A 24248-nucleotide genomic window follows, 5' to 3' on the forward strand; every position below is an offset into this window, starting at 1 on the left:
GGCGGGGCGGCCCCTCACGGCGGGGCCGGGCGGCCATGGAGCACATCAGCACCCCGAAGGTAACCAGCCCCGCGGGCCGGCCGGCCCCGCCGCCGCTCCCCCCGCTCCCCAGCCGCGGGACGGCCCTCGGCGCTGCGGGTGGGGGTCGCAGCCGCGGTCCCCCGGTGCTGGCGGCGCTCTGTGGGGAGGGGGTTGCAATGCTGGGCAGAGCCCCAGGTGGTTTAGGGAATTCTGGAATGTTTTTCTGTCAAAGCGCGGAAATTCCTCTCAGTCCCTAGGAGTGAACCAAAGGGGTGTTTTTTTTTTTGTTTTTTTTTTTTTTTTTGGGTTTTTTTTTTTTTTTTCTCCCATTGAATTAAGTCAAACAGCACCTCCGGGCATGCTGTAGGAATTGCATTTATCCAGGCAGCAGTTGATAATTTAATTTTATCCTTCACTGCAGTGAAGGTTATTGTTTCTCGCTTTATTCTGTAGGTTAGTTTGGGGATGCTCCTTACCCCCTGCTCTGAGGTGCTCTGCTGGTCCTGCATGTCTGTAGTGCCTTAGAAAGGGCAATATTGTATTTTATAGTTATATCTGCTGTAAAACACGACTGAGCCCAGGCCTCAGCTCTCCAGTTTATTTGCTGAGATTTTCCTTGTGTACTTAAGACATAAGAAAGCTCACACATTAAATACCCAGAACTAATCTATCATTAACTGCTAAAACATTTGTTTTCATTGTCCTTCCAGTTATTTTTTCTTATTATTTCTGCTTAACAGTGAAAGAAAAATTCCATCTGCGTTCATTAGGCAGCAAATAGGCCAGGAGAAAAATCAATCCAGTGCTGTAGCATATTCTATTATGTCTGTGCTGAGTTCTTTAAAGCTGTTGTTTATTAATTGGCTTGGTGTGGTTTGTGAAATACTCTTGGAGGCCAGGAAGTGAGTTACAAGTAGCTGCTAACAGGGAATGAGCCGTGGGAAGTCAGACTGGAGTGGGCTGTTCCTTTCAGAGCAACATGTTGATCACCCTGAACACTGGCAAGCCTTTCCTTTGCAGTTCTTTGTCTTGTTATTTCTGCAGCCTCACACAGCAACAAACTGTGATCATCTTGGCTACAAATCCAGTAATCCTGTTAGGGTTTGCTGGTGCTGAACCACAGCTGTTTGCTTAACCTTTATGGCTTTAATTCTCGGAGAAATAATTTGAGTTTATGGTGTAAGACTGGCTTGGTGTTGCAGGGGGGACTTAAAATTTTTTCTGTCTTGCTTCATGAGCTGTGTATTAGAAGTTGAAAGAATGGAGTTCAACAGGTGTGTAGGCAGTGCTTCTATCAAAGCTGGACTTGGAGGAATTTCTCCATGGAAAGGGTGGTCAGGCCTTGGAAGGGGCTGCCAGAGAGGTTTGGAGTGCCCATCCCTGCGGGTGTCCGAGGAGCAAGTGGATGTGTGCTGGGTGACAAGGTGGGAATTGGGCACAGGCTGGTCCCAGAGGGTTTTTCCAGCCTGGCAACCCCGGGGTTCTGTGGTGTTCTCATGCCGTGTTCCTGCTGCAGGTGGAAAACGTGAAGTTGCTGGATCGCTACGCCAGCAGGAAGGCAGCGAGCGGGACCCTGTACCTGACAGCCACACACCTGATCTACGTGGATGCCTCTGCTGAAGTCAGGAAGGAAACATGGGTATGGTGGGCTGCAAACACACCTGGAAAAGCTGCTTCAGGTCTCACAGGATGGATTGGATGGGGAGAGACTTGAAGGATCGTCCCATTTCACCCCTGCAGGGACACCTTGCACTGTCCCAGGCTGCTCCAGCCCGGCCTTGGGCACTGCCAGGGATGCAGGGGCAGCCACAGCTGCTCTGGGCACCCTGTGCCAGGACCTGCCCTGGAGAGAGGAGGGAACAATTCCTTCCCAATATCCCATCTATCCCTGCCCTCTTGGCAGTGGGAAGCCATTCCCCCTTGTCCTGGAACTGAGTGCTCTCATTTCCAGAATGAGCAGGTTCGGGAATTCCAGAGACATAGTGGTCTTTTAGAGCATTTTGGTACCAAATGCTTCCCAGAAACAGCTGGTTTAGAAGGAAGTGAGCACAATGGTGATGTGACTTGATATAGTTCACTCATGGAATTAGTGTCAGTTCAAGGAATATAAAAAAACTTCTGTTTTCCTATCTAAAACTCCATATACAAGACCTTTAAATGTGACTTTGCAGCTTTTAGAAGTGCAGATTTAGCCTGAAATGAGCTTGTTTTTTTAATTCTAAGGTGAAATGGAAATGACAGAATGTATTTCATATGGAGGTGAAAGGAAAGCAAAGTGCACCAGGTAAACTGAGCTGCACATCTGTCTCTGAAAGCAATTTTTGTAAATCTGTGGTTTTTCAGTCCTGCTTTAGTTCCCTGGGTTTTGAGTGCAGTTTATGTTTGATATCACAAATAAACTCATTTCCTGCTGCTCCTTAGCTGCAGGAAGCATAAACAGCTGATTGTATTACAAAAGTTTCCTACCTGCTTGCACTGCTCACAGCTTTATCAGTGACAAATGATGTTTATTCCCTTTTCTCCAGATCCTGCACCACCACATCTCCAGTGTGGAGAAGCTGCCCCTGACCACGGCTGGGTACCCCCTGCTCATCCACTGCAAGAACTTCCACGTGGCTCACTTTGTGATTGGGCAGGAGAGGGACTGCCACGACGTGTTCACCTCCCTGCTCAAGCTCTCCCAGCCAGGTGCTGGGGTTGGGAATGTGTCCTGGGAATCTCTGGAATGCTCCAAGCTGAGCCCCCTTGGGTTTGGGAGGGAGGGAGTGGGATCAGAATCAGCTTCCAGCAGCAGGGACAATGGCAGGGCTCAGGGAGCTGAGCTCTGTGGGGCAGGACGTTTGCTTCCAGATTAAACACAGTCTTGGGAGCTAAGATAGATGGAGAGGGATTGTTTACAGGAGCTTGGAGTGCCAGGACAAGGGGAAATGGATTCATGCTGAGGGAGCAGGGCTAGGTGGGCTATTGGGAATGAATGAATCCTTCTCTGTGAGGATGGTAAGGCCCTGGCACAGGGTGCCCAGAGAAGCTGTGGCATTGCTAGAAGTTCCAAGGCCAGGCTGGACGCTGGGGCTTGGAGCAGCCTGGGACAGTGGAAGGTGTCCCAAGGGTGGCACTGGATGAGCTGTTGCAACCCAAACCTCTCTGTGATTCTGTCACTCTCTGGCAGTGGGAGTGACGTGGTCTCCAATGAGGAACTTCTGGAGAGCTGTGCAAAGTTCATATCCCAAACCTGGCCACTGTCAGTCCCTTGTGTCACCCAGCTGTTGGCTGTATGCAGTTCTGCCCTTTCCAGCTGATCCAGGCATTCACAGAATTCCCAAATCCCACAAACTGGCATCTTGGCTGTGTTTCAGCAGCGTGGTTAGGCTGCTCTGCTGTGTTTGCTCAGTGAAGCCTGTGCTTCACCCTGCTCTGACTTGGAGTCACTCTTGCAGTGTGAGCCAGACACCCTCAAAAGCCTGTGCTCTCTTCTAGCTCCAGCTTTTTATTCCAGCATGGATGAATCTTCGTGCTTTTCTTGCAGGACAGCATTCCATTGAGCTCCTACCTGGCTTCTGCCTCTGGCAACCTCTGCTTTTGGGATGCTGGAACCTGTATTTGGAGTTGTGTTATTACAAGGATGTCATTTGTAGTTGCAATTTGTGATGGTGCCAGCAGGCTGAGGGAGGGGAATTAATGGCACCAGGCAGCTTCTTGCTGGCCTTCACACAGAGCTGGGCTGGAAATCCTGTAGGAGAAATGGGCTTTGCTGAATTTAGATGTTTTTCATTTTGATATTAAGCCCTGTGTCTACTCCCAGCAACCCCTTGTGCTTTTTGGAGTTTTCTTAGTTCTGAAGTTCTGCCTGTGATGACGTAGGTTTGTGATGTTAGATTTAAAAATGGTCACTGCTCTTTGGGGTTTGAAAATTGGAGGTTTGGGTAGTGCCTGAAGCATGGGAGGTGTCACTGCAGCGCCTCACACCAGTTTCCTTTGGTCTCTACTTAACTAAATGCTGTTGCTCTTTCTTTTCTTCTACTTCTGAATGGTAACAGCACATTTTTGTTCTTTTAAGATATCTGAGTGTGCTCCCTTCATGGATTTTTTGGCAGCGCACATCATTACTGATGATTTGCACATGTGTGATGGACAGCTCTGGCTTACCTGTTGGGTACCCAGCTGCTTTATCAGCCTCTGACAGGTTTCCCTCTCTCTGGAGCTGCCTTGGCAATCAGCTGGATGAGCTGTTGGTTGGATTTGCATTTTGTGAAGAGAGGGAAGGAGGTTGGGATGGTAAATGGGCACTTGACAGAGCCAGTCTGAAGCCTTTGTTGGGCTGACAGCAATATTCCAGCCATCCCTCAAGTTTTCCAGTCTCAGAATTTGTTGCTGAACCCTGACCTTACAGGTGTGCAGGAGCCATTGTATGAACTCTCCACAGAAAACAGAACTTTTAATCCATGTTTTCATGTGTGGCTTAATGGCTATGATGTAAATCCCATCTAACAGGCTTACTACATTCAGGAGTTCAGGATGAAATCATTAGCTTATGAGAAATTGCTTCTTCCAGCTTGGGCTAAAACACTTCATTAAAATTAATGTATTTGCCTCAGTTTGGGAACTGAGTATTGGAAATTCCTGAGGATTTCAGGATGAATTTCAGCACTTGGTACTGTCCCAAACCAAAAATCTGTAAAAGGTTGGGAAGTCTTAAATACTTTGAGTACTTCTCTGTAGCACTCAGTCATTGATTCCCAGAAGTTTTGGCCTCCCTGGATGTCTTTGCATCTCTGACTTGTTGATCTTTTTCTTTCTCCTTCCCAGTGAAACCTGAAGAACTTTATGCTTTCTCTTACAATCCTAAAATGTCCAAAGAGAGCCGGGAGATGGGATGGAAACTGATTGATTTGAAGCTGGATTACCAGCGCATGGGAATCCCCAACGACTCCTGGGAGATAACAGATATTAATAAGGACTATGAGGTAATTCCTGCCCAGAGGAGCCATGCCATGCACTATCTCCTTGTTGTTATTAATGACAGCCCTGCTGCTGCCTCTGGAGAAGAAGGAGCTCGTTTAGTCTGAGTCAAAGCACATCATCTTGATGGGGAGTTGCAGATGATGCTCCAGGAGAGTCATCTTGTTGTGTCTGATCCCCCTGGCAAGGGAGCAGAGTCTTGTTTTTCTGCAGAAATGTCAACCCATCTGTTAGGCAAAGCTTCAAGTACCCTGAGCTGCTTTTGGTATTTCCAAGGCCTGTCCCACCTGGCTGGTGACAAATGTGGAGGAGAGAGGGAAATGGCAGCAGTTTGGATTGGTGGGAAATGAGGCAGAGTGGAGAGGGACTAGGGAAAGAAGGAAGGAATAGAAAAACAGCAGTGGAAACCAGAGGGTTTTTTTGCTTTCTCATTTGGATCTTCTGCTACCTAAGGGCCCCCTGTCATTTCAGTCTAAGCTGCCTGCTGCTGTTATTTTCCCTGAAAGGCCAACTTGGATCTAAACAAGATAAAACAAAAGCATTTGTCAGCAAGCTTGTTCAAAATCCTACTCCACAATGTTTCCCTTTTTGTTTCCTCTGGGGCTGTGTGCAGTCAGACCTGGCTGTTGAAAAGCAAGGCAAGCAACTCCAAGAAAGACACCAAAATATTCATAACCCTGAATCCCTTTCCCTGGTAACTTTCTTTACTTTAAGCTGTGGGTTGAAGAAATACAAGCCTGTGCTGTCAGAGGTGACTGTCAGTTTTACCTGGCTCTGCCTGTGGGGGCCTGAATTGAGCTCTGATGGGAGAGGTGCTGTTTCCAGTAGCTGCTGTGGCCATCTCAAATCATCAATCACTTGGAGGTTCTGCTTACTGCAGTGGAACTCTCAGGTGCTTTACTGTTTCCTCACAGTTTCCAGCCTGTGTTTTAGAATTATCAAACGTGATGTCAAGCCAGGCTTGGAGAGCAGCTTATCTTTGAAGTCCATGCTGCAAAGACTGTGCTTGTTTGAGGAGAAAGGATGAAGCTGCTCTCTGAGGATTCCACCTGAGTTCTGGAAGTGCCTTTCAAGTTGCATAACATTTAGAGACAACTTTTTAAGTGGAGTTAATTTCTCTTTTGTGGAAATGAATTCTTGGCTGTGAGGGTGGGCAGGCCCTGGAATAGAATTCCCAGAGAAACTGTGGTTGCCCCTGGATCCCTGGAAGTGTCCAAGGCCAAGTTGGATGGGGCTTTGGAGCAGCCTGGGATAGTGGAAGGTGTCCCTGCCCATGGCAAGGAGTGGGATGACTTTAAATGTCCCTTCCAACCCACCCCATTCTGTGAATCTAATTTAGAAACATCCATCACATTTATGGATTTAAAGGACTTCTTTGAATCTGCTTTGTGCAGTCCAGTTTTTAGGTTCAGCTGCAGAGTTTATTACTTCCTGCATTGCTTTCCTGAATACTTCGTAACCTAATAAGCTAAAGATGAATTTTTCATGAATTTTGAGGTGCTCAGGAGCAATATCTGGTTTTTTTCTCTGTTCTCCCTCAGGTTTGCAGCACATACCCTCCTGAGATCGTGGTGCCTCGAGCTGCCACCAAGGCCGTGGTGATGGGAAGTTCAAGGTTCAGGAGCCGAGGGCGGATTCCGGTGCTTTCTTACTTACACAAGGAAAACAATGTTAGTGCTTCACTGCCTGCTGCTTGGGGGGAATGAGGGCTCTCCTTTTTGTCCAGTTCCCTTCTAATGAAAGGAAAGAATAAGATAATTATTAGATTTGAGGCTTTTGAGAACTGTGCTTCTCTTAATGGCTTTTATTCTGAGTCACAGAATGAGCTGAAGGCAAACACTTGGAATGCATCCAGAGCTCTGCCAAAAGCACAGAATTTCCAAGCTTCCTGTTGGGAATTTTTTCTTAATCAGCTTTCAGCAATTCCTTCTGATGTGGGGTTTTTAAATCTCCTCTTTAGCTATATTGAACAATGTTTTATCGAGTTATATGTTGACTTGGCTGGATTTTCTTAGTATTGAAGAAAAGGAACCACCCTAAAATAAATCCCCACTACTTCAGATTAAGTGATGGTTTCATTTTTTTTTTCCACTGAAGACCAGAATGTAAATTTGTAACTTTGCTGCCTCAGCAGTGTTTTAGATGCTGATGTTAGGAAAATTCAGTCACAGCCAAAATGTTGTTTTCCTGAGGAAGTGTGCCTTGACCTGGGCACTGCCTGGAGTTGTGCTGGAAACTAATGAAATTTCCTTAAAATACACCCAGTGCTGCTCTGAATGTGCAACAGCAACAACTGATACAGAAAACTCAAAAGAATGGTTTGGAAATAGAAACCAAATGGAAAACATGAGAAATTGCTGCCTTCCAGTACTTTCAGGAGGCTCATGGAAAAGAGGGAGGGGGACTTTTATACAGCATAATGACAGGGAAAGTGGGGGTGTTTTTAAACTGCCAGAGGGCAGGGATGGATGGGATATTGGGAATTAGGAATTGTTCCCTGGGAGGGTGGGCAGGCCCTGGCACAGGTGCCCAGAGCAGCTGTGGCTGCCCCTGGATCCCTGGCAGTGCCCAAAGCCAGGCTGGAGTGCCTGGGGACAGTGGAAGGTGTCCCTGCCCGTTGCAGGTCCTTTCCACCCAACCATTCTGGATTCCTTGAACTGCCCAGATTTAGGGTGGTGACCATCAGGCAAAGCAGGTGGAGTCTCCTCACCCTCACTACTCCAAGTTCCCCCAAGTTGTCGCTTTGTGAAACGTCCCGGTGTGTGTCCCCCACAGCAGCAGCTCCTCAGAATGAGCAGAGGGGACAGTTCAGCTGTGACTCTGCGGGGTGTGGGGCAGGAGGAGAGGCTGAAGCTGTGAGGCCAGAGGGCTTTGGGGAGGAGGGCAGTGGAGCAGGGGTGACTGTGTGTGTGTTGCAGGCCGCCCTGTGCCGCTGCAGCCAGCCCCTGGCCGGGTTCAGCGCGCGCTGCCTGGAGGACGAGCAGATGCTCCAGGCCATCCGAGAGGCCAACCCCGGCTGCCCCTTCATGTATGTTGTAGACACGAGGCCAAAGGTACCTCCATGGGCTCTGGGCTGCTTTTAAATCCCTTGTCTGAGTGTGCAGTGCTGTTTCCAGTTCATTCTGTCATAATTCTGGGTCGCTCCTGCAGCAGGAATGTGGGATCGGGCTCCTGGTTCAGGGTGTACAACTGGAATGTGAAGTGATCTGAGGAGTTTTGCCATCTGGAGTACCTGGGTTTGAGGTTTGTGTTCAGGATGACCTGATGGAATTGGCAGTTGTGAACCTGGCTGGGACAGTGAAGCCTTTTCCTGCAGAGTCTGAAAGGATAAAGGAGAGAACTGGACGTGGAGTTGGAGAGAAGCCTCAGGATTCAGTTCCACGAGGCTGAGGTGCTTTTACTGGCAGATCTGGGAGGAAGTGAAGCTGTGAAAAGCAATTCCTCCCTTTTTTTTCCCTTTTAAAAATAAGACTCATGATGGAGCTTAATACCGCTCAGCCCTACTATTTGGGGCTAGAACTTGAGAGCTGAGGGTTTATTTGAAAGGAAATATTTGCAAAATGAAAATTTTAATGACTGTCATCTTGAGGAACTGAGTTTAAAAACCAATTCTAATGATTCTCTTGTAAATGTATGGGTTAGGAGTCTTGTTAGAAGCCAATTAGAACACAAGAATTTTCATAGCACACAATTATTTAAAGGCAAAGATTTATTTTGCTCTGATTATTTGAAAATTGAGCTTTCTGACAATCTGCTTCGCTGTTCAGATCTTGCTGTTATTTACATAAACTTCTGTTTTATATAAACTACAAGTTTAATTAAACTATGGCAAGGGGAAGGAAGAAAAAGTCTTTTTGGGGAAAATAGGGAGTGTTTCACATCTTGCTTCAGTGTGTATTTTGTCTTTTAGTGTGACGTTTCCTAGAGATCCCCTGTTCTGCAATGATATTTGCATTTCTTCTGGTACAGACAGCTGCCAGTAGCAGAGATGTGCCACTGAAATCCTTCACTGGTGTCAATTTGTGCTAAAGCATTTGGTGACAAGGGGAGAATTTATAACTGGTGACACTTCCCTTCTAAGCCAACCTGTCCCACTCTGGCAAAACTGAGGCACTGGGGTTATTTTACAGTTCTAAAGGTGTCTGCACCATGTCTGACTATTCTCTCCCAAAAGCTGCCCAGATTGATAAGAGTTGGGGGGGTCGAGCTGCACTGTTTTCTGTCCCCACCAAAGATGTCCTGCTACCTCTTGAACTGGTTTGGGGACTGTTAGAGCAACTGGCTTCTTTTCTGCTTCTCTCTTGCAGTTGCTTTGTTCTTTCTCCTCAACTTGAATGTTTCTGTTTCCCTCAGGTGGCTTAATTTCCTCTGTGCATGTATGTTTGTGAAAATTGGAAATTCTCTTATTATTTCTATACCATGTATGTAAAAATGTTAAAAATTGCTTTCCTGTGCCTGTCTCTGAATTTCCCTAGGAAAACTCACAGTTAGGGCAGTTTTAGTATCTCTGATAGCAGAAACTGGGGGTTTATACTACCCTAAGCAGGTTTTAATGAGCCTCTGACTAATGAACTGCAGTAATTTTAATGAAACAGCTGAAAGAACTGTCTGGCAGGTGGGGAAGTACAGCTGAGTAACAGCTTTGTCCAGTACATTTTCTGGGAGATTTAAACAAAAAACAAAGGACTTGCAAAACAGCCTCTCTGAATTTTGTTGTGATTTTCTCTTCTGTTCCTTGAATTTGCCAGTTGAATGCCATGGCAAACAGAGCTGCTGGGAAGGGCTATGAGAATGAAGATAATTATGAAAACATTCGTTTTAAATTCATTGGCATTGAGAACATCCATGTGATGAGGAGCAGCCTGCAGAAGCTGCTGGAAGGTGGGTACAGCCCTGGGAGGGGTTTGTCTTTCTTACCCTTCTGGACAGAACTTCCTGCCAAATATCCAAATGTTCCATGCATAAACGTGTTCTGATGGAAGCAAAGTCAGCATCTTGCTTTGTTTGCTGCATTCAGGTAGCTGAAATTATTAATGCTGTTAAAATGCTTTCCTGCTTGACATTTTCTTTGTTCTTGTGCTTGATTTTATAGTGGTTCAAAAATTGCAACTAATACTAAAAGCATTCCTTGATGCATGTGCCAAATTAATAGAAAATGGTTAGAGAAATATTACATTTTATAGCTAATACAGTCATTGTTGCTTCATGACTTATTGAAAGAAAACCAACAGAGGTTGTTCAGAAATGCTTTTTGAGGTTTGCTGTATTTGGAGTATTAACAGTATTTCTGAGTTGAAATGCATGATCTTCCAAAGACTTGAGTCTCATACATACTTTGTTCTAACTTTTCATTTATTTCTGATTCCTTTTAACCAAACTCCTTTAAAATATATTAAATTAATGTTTTAATATATAAATATATGAAAATGCAGAGTAATTAAACTGATTGTGATCATAGGGAGGAATGCAAAGCAGGGCAAAAGAGTCACCTAAGCTTTGGGGATCAAGAGGGTAATGAGGCCCAGAGTTTCATCGATAGAATTTTGGACAATTTTGCAATTCAAGTGCTGCCATCCAAAATAGGAGTTTAATATTTTAGTACCCACAATAATGCTCATCTTTTTTCAAAATAGTTGGGTAATTGGTGCTCCCAGGTGGCCCTGCAGGATCCATGGTGACCTTGGACAAAAATGGTGCTGCTCCACCCAAAAGAGTGGCCTGATCACAACTCTGAGTCCTCAGTTGCCTCTTCCTGGCAGATTTTTTTTTTTTGTGGGAGAAGAGGCAAAATAAAAACTTGCTTGCTCCCATGTTCTTCTCCAGCAGTGATAAAATATTGTTCACTGGGGCTTATGGACTGTTCTGAACTTTATTACTCTTAAGTGTTCTCTGTGCTGGGTTTCATTAGAGCAGCTGAGTTGCCTTCAAGGTTAGATTTGTTATTTTTTGTCTCTAAATTAGAGAGAAATAAGTTAAAATCTTTGGGAAGTGAGTGAGTGGTTGTAGATGTGATAGTGATTTAGAGTGAAGTTACAGCTCACTGCTGAAAGAAACACAGCTGAATAAATAATGAGTTACCCTTTAAACAAAGAGCAGGAGGAGATTTCCAGAAAAACAGCTATTTTTTAAATTGTGAATTTTAGATACACAACCATTAGACAGGATGTTGCTGGAAGCAGTTAGAATTTTCAGGGGGATAACGAGGAGGCGCAGGGGGTGCTGTTCTGACTCTCTGTGTGCTCCCAGTGTGTGAGATGAAGTCCCCCTCCATGAGTGATTTCCTGACGGGGCTGGAGAACTCGGGCTGGTTACGGCACATCAAGGCTGTGATGGATGCAGGTGTCTTCCTGGCCAAGGTAAAGCTGCTCTCCAGCTGCATTCCAAAATGTCTCCTGCTGTGTTGGGGGCTGCTGCGAGGTTGGGAAGGTGGCTCTGAGGAGAAGCTGTTGTTCAGGTTGGCTTAATCTCTCCAAAAATGTTGGGTCGTGCAGCTGCTGGGCAAATACAGGTCCTGTGTCATGTGTTGTACCAGGGTTTTATTAGAGCTTATTTGAAACATCACAAAATGTGAATAAATTACCTTTATAAGCCTTTTTATAGTGCAAACAACTCCTAACCCTGTGCTTGTTATTCATCCACTGCTCTGCTTGAATTGAGGGGTTGTTTTGACTTTTATTTTTTCCTGTTTTGATGTGATGTGGGCACTAATTTTGATTATTCAACACAGTCCTTATTTCTGCAGAGCTGGTGGCTTTGCAGGTCAGGCAGAAGGGAGGAAGGAAGTCAGGAGTAGTATAGGGTGTGCAGGAAGTGTGTGGTGAGAGGAGTGAGTAGTAAACATTGGTTGTCTCTCACAATTTGCCCATGTCACGAGCCAGAAACTTTTATTTCTCTCCTGCCCTAAGTGGCAAAAATAATGGGATGGGGGCAAGTTGGCATCAACTCTTCTAATTTGTCTTCGGGTTCTAATCCCTGGGTGTCCAACTGTTTTTCACTCATCCACCAAATTTTTTCCTCAGAGGAAGAGCCTGGGAATCCTTGGCCTTCCTGAGATCACAGGGGCTGTTTTTTACCAGCCTTCTGCAGCACTTTGCTCTAGCTGGGGCTTCTCTTGATGGACTGGTGCATTTCCACAGGCCAGAGGAGGCCTGACCACCATTCCCCTGGGGTGTTGGGATGATGCGGGGAGGGACAGCCTTTCCCTGAGCTCTGTGCTGTGTCCCTGGCAGGCTGTGAGGGAGGAGAGGGCCAGCGTGCTGGTGCACTGCTCCGACGGCTGGGACCGCACGGCTCAGGTCTGCTCCCTGGCCAGCCTCCTCCTGGACCCCTTCTACAGGACCTTCAAAGGCTTCATGGTAAGGACATGCTGCAATTCCAGTGCCAGCAGGCCCTGGGGAAGGGCTCAGGCCATTTCCTGGGACAAGTGAACTACATAAAGCAGCTTTGGTTCTGTAACGAGCTGGAATTGCTGCGAGCAGCACGGCAGCAGCTGATTGACAATTCCCAAATCCTTGTTTCCTGCAATGTCTACATGGCAGCCACTAATGAGAGATCTCAGCAAAGGATGCAGCTCTGGCAGCAATCCACCAAAAAGTGCTGGAGGAGTTTGTCCTGCAAGTCTCTTATCTCCTGGGATTTGAAATTGGGTGAACCCAGCCCTGTCCCCTGTCCATCAATCAAATCTGCATAATTTTACACCTTTTAAAAAGCCATTTCATTTTCTGTTGGCTGTTGCTTCTAGTGCAGGCTTTTTCTTCATTTGCAGCCATCCCTGCATGAATTCAGGGCAATCTGTGATGTTTTTTCCATTCATCTCTGGTTAAATACCTGAAGAGTTGCTCTGTCTCAGGAGAGCTCCTTGAAGGAGTCCCTGAAATCAGAACAATGCAGATTTTGCCTTTTCCAGTGCCAGGACTTTCTTTGCATTCCATGCTGGTTTTATTGTTTCTATTTTTGTTTCTGGATTATACTGCAGTCTTTTAACAGTTAAAATTCCATCAGCACATGAAACATCTGCCTGGTCTCTGAACAATCCTGCTTGAACTGAGAACAGGATTTCACTCAGGAGCAGAAGTGACACAGACAAATCCTTGTCTGTCCTCATGGTTTGTAGGCACAAGTCCTCTGACGTGGGGTTATTCCTAAAGGAATTCATCAGCAGTGCAAGGAATGGAAAAATTCAAAAAGCAATTTAAATGAAGTTTTCTAAGAACTTTGTTGTGAATTTCTGCCCTCCTCCTCTTAATCTGGATGATGATAGCAGGAATTATCTTCAGATATGATCCAGCAAAGTAATGATGGATGCAGCTTTAGTCATGTGGTTCCTTGTGAGACATCTGTAAGGAAAACAGATTATTTTATCTTATTTATCTGTAAGGAAAACAGATTATAACAGTTATTATTTTCTATTTAAAAAATGCCACACAGTTGTTCAAATTTCATCCTGAACTCTTCATTATGCAGTTGTACTTCATATATTTCTTTTTGTCTGTTAAGCATTTGTTGAACTCCAGTTGCTGATTTATTTTGCTGAGTATCACAACACTCTTTTCCAAATTAAATAACACAGTGTAATATTAAGCTGTTAATTCTTTGAGCTCAATATATTTATATATTATGATTTTAACAACTTAGAAACTCTCTCAAAATGATAGTTTTGAAATGAGTTCTGATTCCAGCAGGGCCATTGCCTTGGTAACTGGATAATCTATAAATTACAGTTCCCATTAATTTCTGGGGGTATATTTATAGCAATAGGGTCAGCAGGTTGTCAGCTTTTTAGGCTTTAACATCAAAGGTTTAATTTTCCTTTTTTAATGAAATGAATGCTCTTTTCTTAATCCCCATTTTGAACCTGCAGGTCCTGATAGAAAAGGAGTGGATTGCAATGGGCCACAAGTTCTCACACAGGTGAGAGGGGCACGTTCCCCTGGGGGGAGTGAAACCAAAACTGTCTTCAGGTTTAGGGGATCCCATCAAAAATTGAAATGAAAAGGAGAAAGCATTGGGAAAATATTGGCATTGGTGACATAGAGCCAGGGTCTGCTAAGGCTGTTATTTCATCACTGTGTTTTTATTGCTTCACTAAATCATGGCTTGAATTCTGGGTGTTTTCCTACCTGCAAAATTCTATTATTTGAGGAGTGCTAATCATGGAATTACAGAATCACAAAGGCTGGAAAAGACTTCCAAAATCATGAAGTTCAGCCAGCAGCCAGCACTTACCCATGTCCCCAAGTGCCACATGCACGCATCTCTTGAGCACTTCTAGGGATGGTGACCCCGCTCTGTCCCATCCACAGTGCTCCAGGCAGAACTGGGAATTCTCCTGCAGACATCCCTGGGAGAGGATCTCTGCCACTTTCTCAGGACTTTGCAAAGTTCAAGCCATAGACCTGACCTGGAAGAAAACTGATGGCAAAGGGATGTTTTGTGGTGGGTGACAGAAGATTTATTCTGCTTTTTGCACCTCTCTAGGTGTGGCCACCTGGATGGGGACCCCAAAGAGGTGTCCCCGGTGTTCACACAGTTTGTGGAGTGTGTGTGGCAGCTGATGCAGCAGTTCCCCTGCTCCTTCGAGTTCAGCGAGCGCTTCCTGCTGGAGATCCACGACCATGTTTATTCCTGCCAGTTTGGCAACTTCCTGGGCACCTGCCACAAGGAGAGGGAGGAGCTCAGGTGAGCTGGGGCTTCCTGGAGCCAGCAGGCCAAAGATCCCTTGGAATGTCTGAAAAAGGGTGTGCTTTATGGAAGTGGAGATTGTGGAACGTAAGCATTTATCAAGATGGTGTTACCCTTAACCTACAGGAGAAAAGAATTTTAATTATATCCCAAAAACAATGTTTTGGTTGGGAGCACAACAATAACTTGCAGATATCCCTTCTGGACAGGAGAGTGTCCATTTTAATATCCTGTGCTTATAAAATCAATCAGATACAGCACAAAAACAATTCTTAGCTCCCTTAATCTAATCCTGCTCCCAACAGTTGCAGTTATTAATCCATTTGCTGCTTTTTTTAGTGATCAGATGTTCTTTGTACTTGCCAGAATCTTTGAGAAGACCCATTCCCTGTGGCCTTTCCTCTTACAGAGGAAGCAGGAGTTGAGAAATCCTTTGTACAGAGGATTTACAGCTTACAAAGAGCTCCAACCAAACACTCTACCTTTCAGTTTCCAGTAAGTGTCTCAGCTAAGAAGGGGAAGGGGGGAGACGCTTCTTTCATTGATAACTCAGGTTAAATCAAATAAATTTCCACTGGTTTTGGTTTGTTTTACTTTTCACCTCCATTCCTCAGGCATAAACTAAGAAGAGCAGTGCAAAGGTGAAATAAATTTGGATGCTGTAATTCAAAATAATATTTGTAATTTGGTGTTGAGAAAAGAGGGTGGGGCAGGGCAAGGGAAAGCAGAACTTCAGACAGAACCACACACACCCCCTGACTGCTTGCTCTGTCACATTGAAGTGTTTGAAAAAGTTCCTCTTTTTCTCCTTTTTAATGTATATTGAGGAAGTCTTTCAGGCAAGAATTTTGGTGCCCAGTTCAGGGTTTTTCCCAGGTTTTGTTTCTGCATCACTCCTGGGCCCTGCTGAGAGAGAGGGGGATGAAAATGGGATTTTAAGTGCTGTATGTGCAAATGAAAGTTGGGAGGTGGGGCTGATGCCTTGTGAAGGCTGCCCTAGAACAGAGGCTGGATGGAGCTAAAGAATCAAGCAGGAATTTATTCAGAGGATCTCCTCCATGGATCCACCTTGGGCAGCACAAGATCCCAGCCAGGGCTGCACCCAAGATGAACCAAAATGGTCCCAAATGCACGAGCGCTCCCGGGGCTCTCCCTGGGATCAGTTCTGCCCCATTTGCACCTTGGAGTTCATTGTCCCATTCCAGCTTTAGCCCAGGCAGTCCCATCCTGATTGTTTTTCTCTCTTCAGCCCACATTGTTTGTGCTCTTGGGGCTGAGATTTGGATCATTTGTCCTTGGTCCCCAGCTGGAGAAAGAATTCTTTTGTCTCCCTGCTCTGTGCAGAGTGCTCACCATCCCATAATATGAAGCCCAGACCCACACACCAAAGTAGAATAGAATCTGAAAAATATCAAATATGAGGCATCACCGGGGGCAAGATTAAGGAGTGGAAGATAAGCTGCCCAAGCTTCCAATAAATCTGCTATTAAAAAAAAAAAAAGTATTTTCATCCTATTTGAATATTTACTGCCAGTTTTTTTAACTTGAAGAAAAATTACCCGTTGCTACTGAATTGAATAATCCAAGGCTGTGACAGGTTTTAAAATTAATTCCTAATCTCAATTTATTAACAATATTAACTGACGTCTATCTGTTGGCAATGATGTCCAAGTGAGCCCCTGATTCCTGGTTTTGTTGCCTGTTCTGAGGTTCTGGTGTGGCATGTACAACCGCTTTGACAAGGGCATGCACCCCAAGCAGTGTGTGCTGGACCAGCTGCTGAGCTGCCTGGGCCACAAGGTGACACTGGAGGACAACGCAGCCGAGCTGGAAAACGTGAGGCAGGGGACTGCAGGACCCCGGGGGGTGGGGAAAGCTTAACTGACATTAATATTGGCCTTATCATACACATATTAAAATGGAAAATGTAGATATTGGCCATTAAAAATGAAATTGTACATGTATTTTCAATATATAATATATAATATATAATATATAATATATAATATATAATATATAATATATAATAAATATATAATATATAATATATAATATAATGATAATATAATATAATGATACATAAGTATTAGCCATTAAAGATAGAAATTGTACATGTATTTTCGATATATAATATAAATAGATATATATGACCTATATAATATTTATAATATAAATATATGGTATAAAGTTATACATATATATTATATAAATATATAGATTCTGGCCATCAAGTATAGAAATTGTGCATGTATTATATAAATATATATGATATGGAATATAAATATATATAACTATATATAATATAAATATGTAGTATAAAATTAAACACATATTATATAAATATTGGCCATTAAATTTAGAAATTATTCAGTATAGATATATATGATAAGAATATATATATTTATAACTTATATAAATATATTGTATAAAGTTAGACATATTTATAAAATATAAATATATAAATATTTTCCATTAAATATATAAATTATACATATATTCTAAAATATATATTCTATAAATATATGTATAAATGATACATATATAATATAAACATTTTAATTTAAGTATTGGCATTTATTTCCCCTCTTCCCATCATATAAAAACAAATCAGATAAATTTACTGACAATTCATGCAGATTTATTAAACAGCTCTTAAAACAATGTATGCAAAAATGCCTCTTCATATCTCTCCTAGGAAAGAGAATCCTGTTAAAGTTTTAGTTTAAAAAATATGAGTGGAGTTGCTTTTTGGGGATTTTTTTGCCATTCACTGTTGTAGGGCCAGGATCCAAGTCAGCCTTTCTCTTCAGATGAAGTACCATCCTTATTTTACTCCCAACATAAATACTGTATGTCCTGTATATTATTAAAAGCTTCATCACAATAACTCGTGTTTATGCTCTTTCAAGGTGCTGGAGCTTTGTTTTGTCCCTGTTCTTCAGGGGACTGCCAGAATCATTTGGCTGAGGTCAGGAGATGCTGACACCAAGGCAGTCTAAATGACAGATGAATCAAACCAATCAAACCCACAAAACCTCTGTGTGTTAAAAACCCCAAAACAACTCCAACAAATTAAAATACGGTTTTTAAAATACACCGGTGAGAAGAACATCAGTGTCCTTTGCTGGTGTAATGTGAATGCTGAAAACTCCAGCTTTATTAATGAAACACTGATGTTTTGTCAGACATGGCAGGATCTGTGTCCAGGTATTTCTGATGTTTGTGTCAGGCATTTGAGGATTTGTGTCCAGCTACTTCAGTGCTGGCTTTCAGAGCTGGGAAAGAGGCAGTGCCACAGGGCCGTTGTTGTGTTGACACCTGGTTTTTGTCCCTTTCTGGCATCAAGGTATTAATTATTTGTTTTTATGCCTTTCTATTTGTGCAGAAACTCCCTATCCTCGACGGCCCCTTGCCCAGCAAAGGCTGCACCTCACCCAAGGCAGGAGCTGCTGCTGCCAAAGCCCCAACTCCTCCTCAGGACTGTGCAGGGGGAGCAGCCCCTGTGCTGAGCAATGGCCCCTCCCTGGGGCACCAGAAGCACAAGGAGAGCCCAGCCCAGCCCCGGGATCTCAGAGCCTCCAGGGAGGATGGGCAGGCTCAGCACCAGGAATGAGCTCTGGGAGCTGCTGGGAGAAGCTCTGGGGAGCTGCTGCAGCCCCCATTTGCAGCTGAGTGTGAGTAGGGGTGTGCAGGGCTGGGGGAGCAGCTGCTGGGGGACACCTCCTGCAGCTCAGGTGATGCAGAGCTGCCAGGAGCCTGCCTGGCATTCCTGGGAACTTGGCTTTCAGTGGCAACACGTGCATTTCTGAGGGTTAGGGCTGCCTGCCAGCTCTGCTGTTTGAGGCTGGAAGAAATCTTGCCAATTCCATTGGAGGAGCTGGGCAGTAACTGCAGGAGGAAGAATGCAAATCCCTCTGTTCTCTGTGGTGGTCCAAGGTCATCTTAAAACCAGAAAAAAATTCAGTCCGTCTTCAAATGATAAAAACCCCCCAACCTTTCTTAGCTGTGAATGAATCTCTGCATGGACCCTTGCCTTGTAGCAGAACTGATTCATGTTTTGTTTCCTATGCATATTTGTTACACAAAACCAAGCCCCCTGTGCCTTCTCTGAGACTGTGTCCATGTCCAGCCAGGCCACTGCAGGTTTTGTGCTGGAGTTTGCAGTGTGCTGTTGGTCCTGTCTGTAGTCAGTGTTTGTGAGGAGGTTTTCTTCTGCTGCAGCTTCTCCACGGTTTTTGCTGTTCCCCTGAGTTCAGCAGCTTCTTTCCAAGCTGGCCTCTTGAAGAACCAGCTTTTGTGGGCCTCCTTTATTGATGGAAGTGCAGAACCAGCCCATAACACATGGATTTGTCATAAGAGGGAGGACTGGAAATGAGGAAAGACAGCAGAACATTTATGTGGAATTTTTCTTATTTTATGATCTTGGTTAAACTGAAGCAAGAGAAGTAACTCTGTTCCAAGCTGGAATCATTGATGAGACAGCAATTACAGATGGAGCTGTGTTCTGGTATTGAAATGGGGCCTAAAATGATAAAATCACTTGCTGAGTGATTCTAGGGAATATTCAGATTCCGGGAACTTTAGGGATGTTATGTCTGTTTCATGAACAGTATCTCTCATGGCAATGAACTTGGGAAGAAACAAGGACTTCTCTCCCAGGGATTGGGTGTCACAAGTGAGTGCTTGAAGGTCACCCAGAGAATCCTTGGGAGATGCATCAGCAAAAGCAGGTTTGATATAAAAAAGTGTGACCAAATTCATTGGCAAGGTTCACTCTGTTACTTTTTAAATGGTTAAAGCACACAGAGAAAAACTAAAATAGAGAATGAAGCAATCTAAAATCAACCAGTGTGGAGGCTGGGGATGGAAAATGGTCAGGATGAAAGAAAATGAGGGAGATTCTCCTGTTGAGTCACAGGGTTCAGAGTGCAGCATCCTCCCAGACTGAGCCCTGGAATTACCAACAGTTCAGGCCTAAAGGTTTCCTGGAATCAGAGAATCAGTAGCAGCACTTGAACTCAACAGCAGAGAATCAGCAGGTAAGGAACTGAACAAGAGGTTTATGTAGAATTCCCTATAAGCACAGCAGGAGCTCCCTTAGAGGCTGAACTCATAAATCCAAAATACTCCATAATCCAGGAGGGCAGCATTCCCAGCTTTGGCTCTGGCACAGCCCCAAGGACTGGATCCAGGTGTATCCCTGGGAAAAATTCCCCTCAAGTTCCCTGTTTACAGAGAGTTGCTTTTGTCAGAGTCACTTTCCAGCCTGGCTGCAATTTGGATCAATATCTTCCTTTGAAAGGTCAATAACAAAAGTGTTCCACTTGGGTCGTTATTCAGGCAAGAAAAATTAGGTTCTAGGGCTGGTGGCTAAACCCAGGAGTTTGTACTCCAGCCCTGGGAGCAGCCAATGTTCCTGATAAGCTCAGGGTGCTGCTTATCAAGGTCAAGGCCTGAGGACATTTCTGAGATCATGGTGTGGCTTTGGTGGCTTGAAGGATTCCAGAAAAGCTGTGCCTCTGTCCTTGTTCTGTGCTGAATTGCACAGAATCCCCTTGTGCACCTTTGTTCAGGATGCTGCTCTGCTCTCTTCTCAAGCTGTTGTTTCAATTAGGTGCTGCCATTAAGCTTTCAAATCAGTGTTTCTCTTTTATAAAAAGTTTGGAAGCCAACTGAAAATATTTGAGGCTTCCCAATCTCCAGAGAAAGTAGAAACATTCCATTGTAACACCAGAAAGTGCAATAACTCTGCTCATGTGCTTTTAACCCATGGTGAAATCACTGGGTAGATCCAGTGTCCAAAAACCAACCAAAACCTCCCTGAGTGGCTGTTCTGGGTAGGAAAATACCTATCTTATAAAGCACATTAAAGATCCAAGGAAAAAGAGAGCACAGAGTTTCTCCACTGACTGAAATGGCAAAGAGGAATTTTTTTAGTATTGAGGGTTTGTCAGACTTAAATGAAGTTTTTGCCAAGGAAGGAGTTGGAGCTACAAGAGTGATTGATTAAAAATTAAATCCTGGAAATACTGACCCAGGTGTGACTGATGGATCAGTCCTGCTTTTTCTTTCCAGGGGATAATGGGCATCATTCATACCCAAATCTGAGAGAAAATGGAACATGAAGCCAAGACAGGCATTTTTAGGACCAATTATTCTATGAATCTCCAGTTCTTTGAATATTATTAATAGTCTAATTTTCATTAGCAATCCAAAATTGGAGAGGGTTTTGATTGACTACTGAAAGACTTAAAGGTGCTATTGGTTAATTATTGTACAAATCCAGCTTGCAGAAGGCTCCTGGAAGTGTTTGTGTGGTGCTTTGCCTTTGGAATTGCCATTGGAGGAGTTTAATAATCTCTCCTTGTTCCTAAAAAGGTTGTCTCCACAAAACTCCAATGTTGCTACAAGTGTGTACAACCACCACAGGTTACTCAGTGTTGTAAGCTTGGAGTGATCTTGCTGCTTTTAACTCCAGTGGCAAAACAGAGCCAAATCCAAAAATTAATGTCTTTTAAACCTCTTGGATTTCATGTGTACAGGCTCAGGCCAAGGCTGCAGAGTATTAAAAGGCTTTCATGCTGATGCTGGAATTTAGGAGCTGGAAAAGATTCCAGGGTTTCCTCTTTTTCCATGAGCCCATGGTTTGAAAACAAATGAACGAGAAGCTTTTTGGTTTTGGTGGCAGCTCTGGGCTGTTTGAAGAGCAGAAGTGAAGAGCTGCTCAGAGCCCTGCAGTGTCCTGAGCTCAGCTGGGATCTGCTGCCCAGGAAAGCTCTGTTCCCTTCTCCTGGAGCATCCTGGAGCATTCTCTGCTGCCCAGGAAAGCTCTGTTCCCTGCTCCTGGAGCATCCTCTGCTCCCTGGAAGTGTGGAAGGAATGGAAAAACTGTTACTGCTATTTGGGATCTGCTACTGCTGGGGAAAGTTTCTGCAACTGATTTATTCCTAGGGGAACAGCCATGCTTTGTGAAGTCAGAAATCCTGCTTTTATTTGGAACAGTGCAGTTCTTTCCATTTGGATTCTTGTGACTGGGAGAACTGGGAGGGAAGAGGGATCTGATTTGCTGCAGATGAGCTCTGCTTGTGGAAAACTCTTCCTTTTTTGGAGCTGCTCCTGCTTCACCAGGACATTCCATGGCTTCACCAGGACATTCCATGGCTTCCTGCCCTTTCCCAGTGTCTCCTGTGCTACAACCAAGTGTAACCTTGTAGTGGGCCTGTCATATTCTGTGTTAAAACTACTCTGAAGCACAAGAGGGACTAATGGAGCTTCATTTGAAATATCTTAAATGTGAGCTTTGTTCTGTGTGTTCTTAAATTGGGGTTTTCTTTTGCAGTTGTCACCTGTGGAAGAGAAAATCCAATTGGTGCTGTTTGCTCTGCAGGGAAAAAGTGGGAATAATTGGATTGTCCATTGTTTTAGTTCTCCATGGCCTCTTTAGGGGTGAAGAAAAGCAGTTTGTAAAAGCTTTTAGGTCTGATTTACTCTTGGTCTGTTCTTGTGCTTAGTGATTGCCTTTCCAAGTTAATTCCTTGGAATGAAAGTCCATCTGCTCTGATCCAGAGCCATCCTGACTGGGATGGAGAAGGAGATGGGCTTGGAAGGAGCTGGGAAGTTTCAGGAGCTTCCTCAGTCCTGCAGAGTGGGATTTGGCAGGAGCTGAAGGTGCCCAGAGCTCCACAGGATCTCCAGGTGGGAATGTTGGTGAGGAGCAGCCCTGGGGGTGTTGTTTCCATCACCTCTGGGAGCAGAGAGCCCTCAGAGGTGCTCCCAAAGCTGAGGCACCCCCAGGAAAAGCCATGGAAAGGGAAGAGCTCCTGGTCCAGGCTCCTTCAGCTCCTAGCAGACTTGGCCTTGGTCAGGCTCAGGGCCCACAGGAATTTGCTGGCAGGATGCAGTGCTGCATATCCAGGAATGCCCAGGCACATTCCAAAGGGGTTTTCCTCTCCTCCCACCCCCTCTGCTCTGTGCTGAGGGCTGGGCTTGGTTTCATAGGGATCTCTCCCAGCTGTTCCTGTTTCTGTCCCTTCCTCACACACATCCAGGCATTCCCTGGGGGAAGAACCTGCTCTGAATGTCCTATTTTTGTTTAATTATCACACAGCACTTGATTAATTAGCTGAGGAAGCAGGGGATGGTAAAGCCTGTGCTTGGGACCAGGCAGCCAGCTGGGCCATTCGTTAGGGCAAGTTTGCTAATGACATTAATTACTGTGACCCCCTGGGAGCTGCAGGAGCAGGGCAGGACCAAGGGGTTTCTTTTTATATCATTTCTATGTTTCCATCTATTTAATGTAGCAGAAACTACTGGAGTAACTCGGCACTGGATCCCATCCTCTGGCTGGATTTTCCTTGGCATCCCCAACCTGATCCTTGTAGGAATGTCCCTAAAACCATGTGTAGTGCTGGCTGGGAATGTCCCTGTTGTTGCTTGTGTCTGTGTCACTGCTGAGGGGCATTTGTGGGGGGTGAGCCCCAGTTTGTGCCCTGAGGGCTCTGTGGGGCACTTCAGTTCCTGCACTGCTTGAAGCTGATCTTGTCTAGAGGAAAATTGTGTCTTTTCTCTCTGTTTGTCCCATGGAGTCTCTCTTGGATTCCAGGTATTTTTATTCCCTACAAAAATAAACACTTGGCCTTTTTAAAGAAAGTGGCTGCTCTGTTTATTGGGTGAAACTCAGAACCCCACATTTGGAAAGGTGGAGTCAGCTAAAGGACCTTAATTAATGAGGTGAGTGTGGAGCCACTTCCCCTCTACAGAACAGAAATGGGATGATCCCCCTGGTTTGGGGGAATGGGGAGTGCAGGGTGTTACAAACAACCCAAAAAGGAACATAACGAGTGGAAAAAAGGGAATGTAACCAATGGCACTGTATCAAATCTCAATGTCTTCTGCAAATTGTGCCATTCTGGGTCATTTTTTTTTTAAATTTAAATTTTCTTTCTGTGTTCAACCCAAGTGTCTCCTCAGTGTTTCCTAGCTCCTGGAGAGCTGTCTGTCCCTCACTCACTTGGCCACAGGTGTCTCCAGGCTGACTTCCACAGCTTTCTGAGGAGCAGCCAGAGCTTCTGGAAGGAGCCGACTCCCAGCTTCGTGGGTCCAGTGAAGAGATGTTTTCTGATGGCTTCAGAATGAAGAACCCACAGTCCAGCTGCTGATGGTATCTTGGAAAAATACTTTTTTATCCCAGTTTTTCAGTGATGGGTAGTGAGGTTAGAGATTTGAGTGCAGACTAACTCAGCTGAGATGGGAAAATGCTCAAGAGGGAGATTCCAGGTACAAAATTTCCCTATGAATCTGGGAACAGACTCCAGACCCAGTAGCCAGCCCCTGATGAATATCTTCCCCTTAAAAATGGGTATTTTCTATGTTTTAAGGGCCTGGCACCGGGGTACACTCAGTCCCTGTGTGTTCCTCAGGCTTTTCCCCTTCTTGCTAATTTTAATTGTTATTAATGCTGCCAGTGAAATCCTTCATTTACCTTAATAAGACTTGCCTTGCATTTAATTGGATTATTAGCATTAACACTGGCTAGAATTGATAAAGCTGCAGTTTAATTTGGGGAAAATTTGGACAAAAGGTGTGGT

The 24248-nt window shown here is 44.6% G+C and overlaps 2 protein-coding genes across 4 annotated transcripts in view; one reads left to right on the forward strand and one right to left on the reverse strand.

Annotated features, from left to right (window-relative positions):
* The window catches only part of C4AH8orf48 (chromosome 4A C8orf48 homolog), a 429052-nt gene that overhangs the window by 44402 nt on the left and 360402 nt on the right, over positions 1–24248 (reverse strand). The window lies entirely within an intron of this gene.
* LOC110467890 (phosphatidylinositol-3,5-bisphosphate 3-phosphatase MTMR8) lies at positions 22–23310 on the forward strand. 3 transcript variants are annotated; one of them, XM_085570779.1, is made up of 15 exons: positions 22–59; positions 1538–1660; positions 2245–2305; positions 2547–2709; positions 4828–4985; positions 6522–6650; positions 7899–8033; positions 9729–9861; positions 11227–11336; positions 12210–12335; positions 13841–13890; positions 14458–14658; positions 15028–15156; positions 16371–16497; positions 18047–23310. In XM_085570779.1, the coding sequence occupies exons 5-15, from the start codon at positions 4869–4871 to the stop codon at positions 18272–18274; spliced, it is 1485 nt and encodes a 494-aa protein (XP_085426905.1). In that variant the 5' UTR covers positions 22–59; positions 1538–1660; positions 2245–2305; positions 2547–2709; positions 4828–4868; the 3' UTR covers positions 18275–23310. The 3 variants fall into 3 exon arrangements, with proteins under 3 accessions (XP_085426905.1, XP_085426904.1, XP_021380979.1); XM_085570778.1 differs by lacking the exon at positions 2245–2305 and having other exon boundaries at positions 22–1445; XM_021525304.3 differs by lacking the exon at positions 2245–2305.

This window comes from Lonchura striata, chromosome 4A (genome assembly GCF_050655825.1).
Source record: "Lonchura striata isolate lonStrDom1 chromosome 4A, ASM5065582v1, whole genome shotgun sequence".
Classification (NCBI taxonomy): Eukaryota; Metazoa; Chordata; class Aves; order Passeriformes; family Estrildidae; genus Lonchura; species Lonchura striata.

Bases quoted from the DNA above. Each gene is read 5' to 3' on its own strand.
- LOC110467890 (XM_085570778.1), top strand. From the start codon at position 1,344: ATGGAAAGGGTGGTCAGGCCTTGGAAGGGGCTGCCAGAGAGGTTTGGA. The intron at 1,661-2,546 runs GTATGGTGGGCT...CCTTTTCTCCAG, and splicing joins AAGTCAGGAAGGAAACATGG to ATCCTGCACCACCACATCTC. The intron at 12,336-13,840 runs GTAAGGACATGC...TTGAACCTGCAG, and splicing joins GGACCTTCAAAGGCTTCATG to GTCCTGATAGAAAAGGAGTG.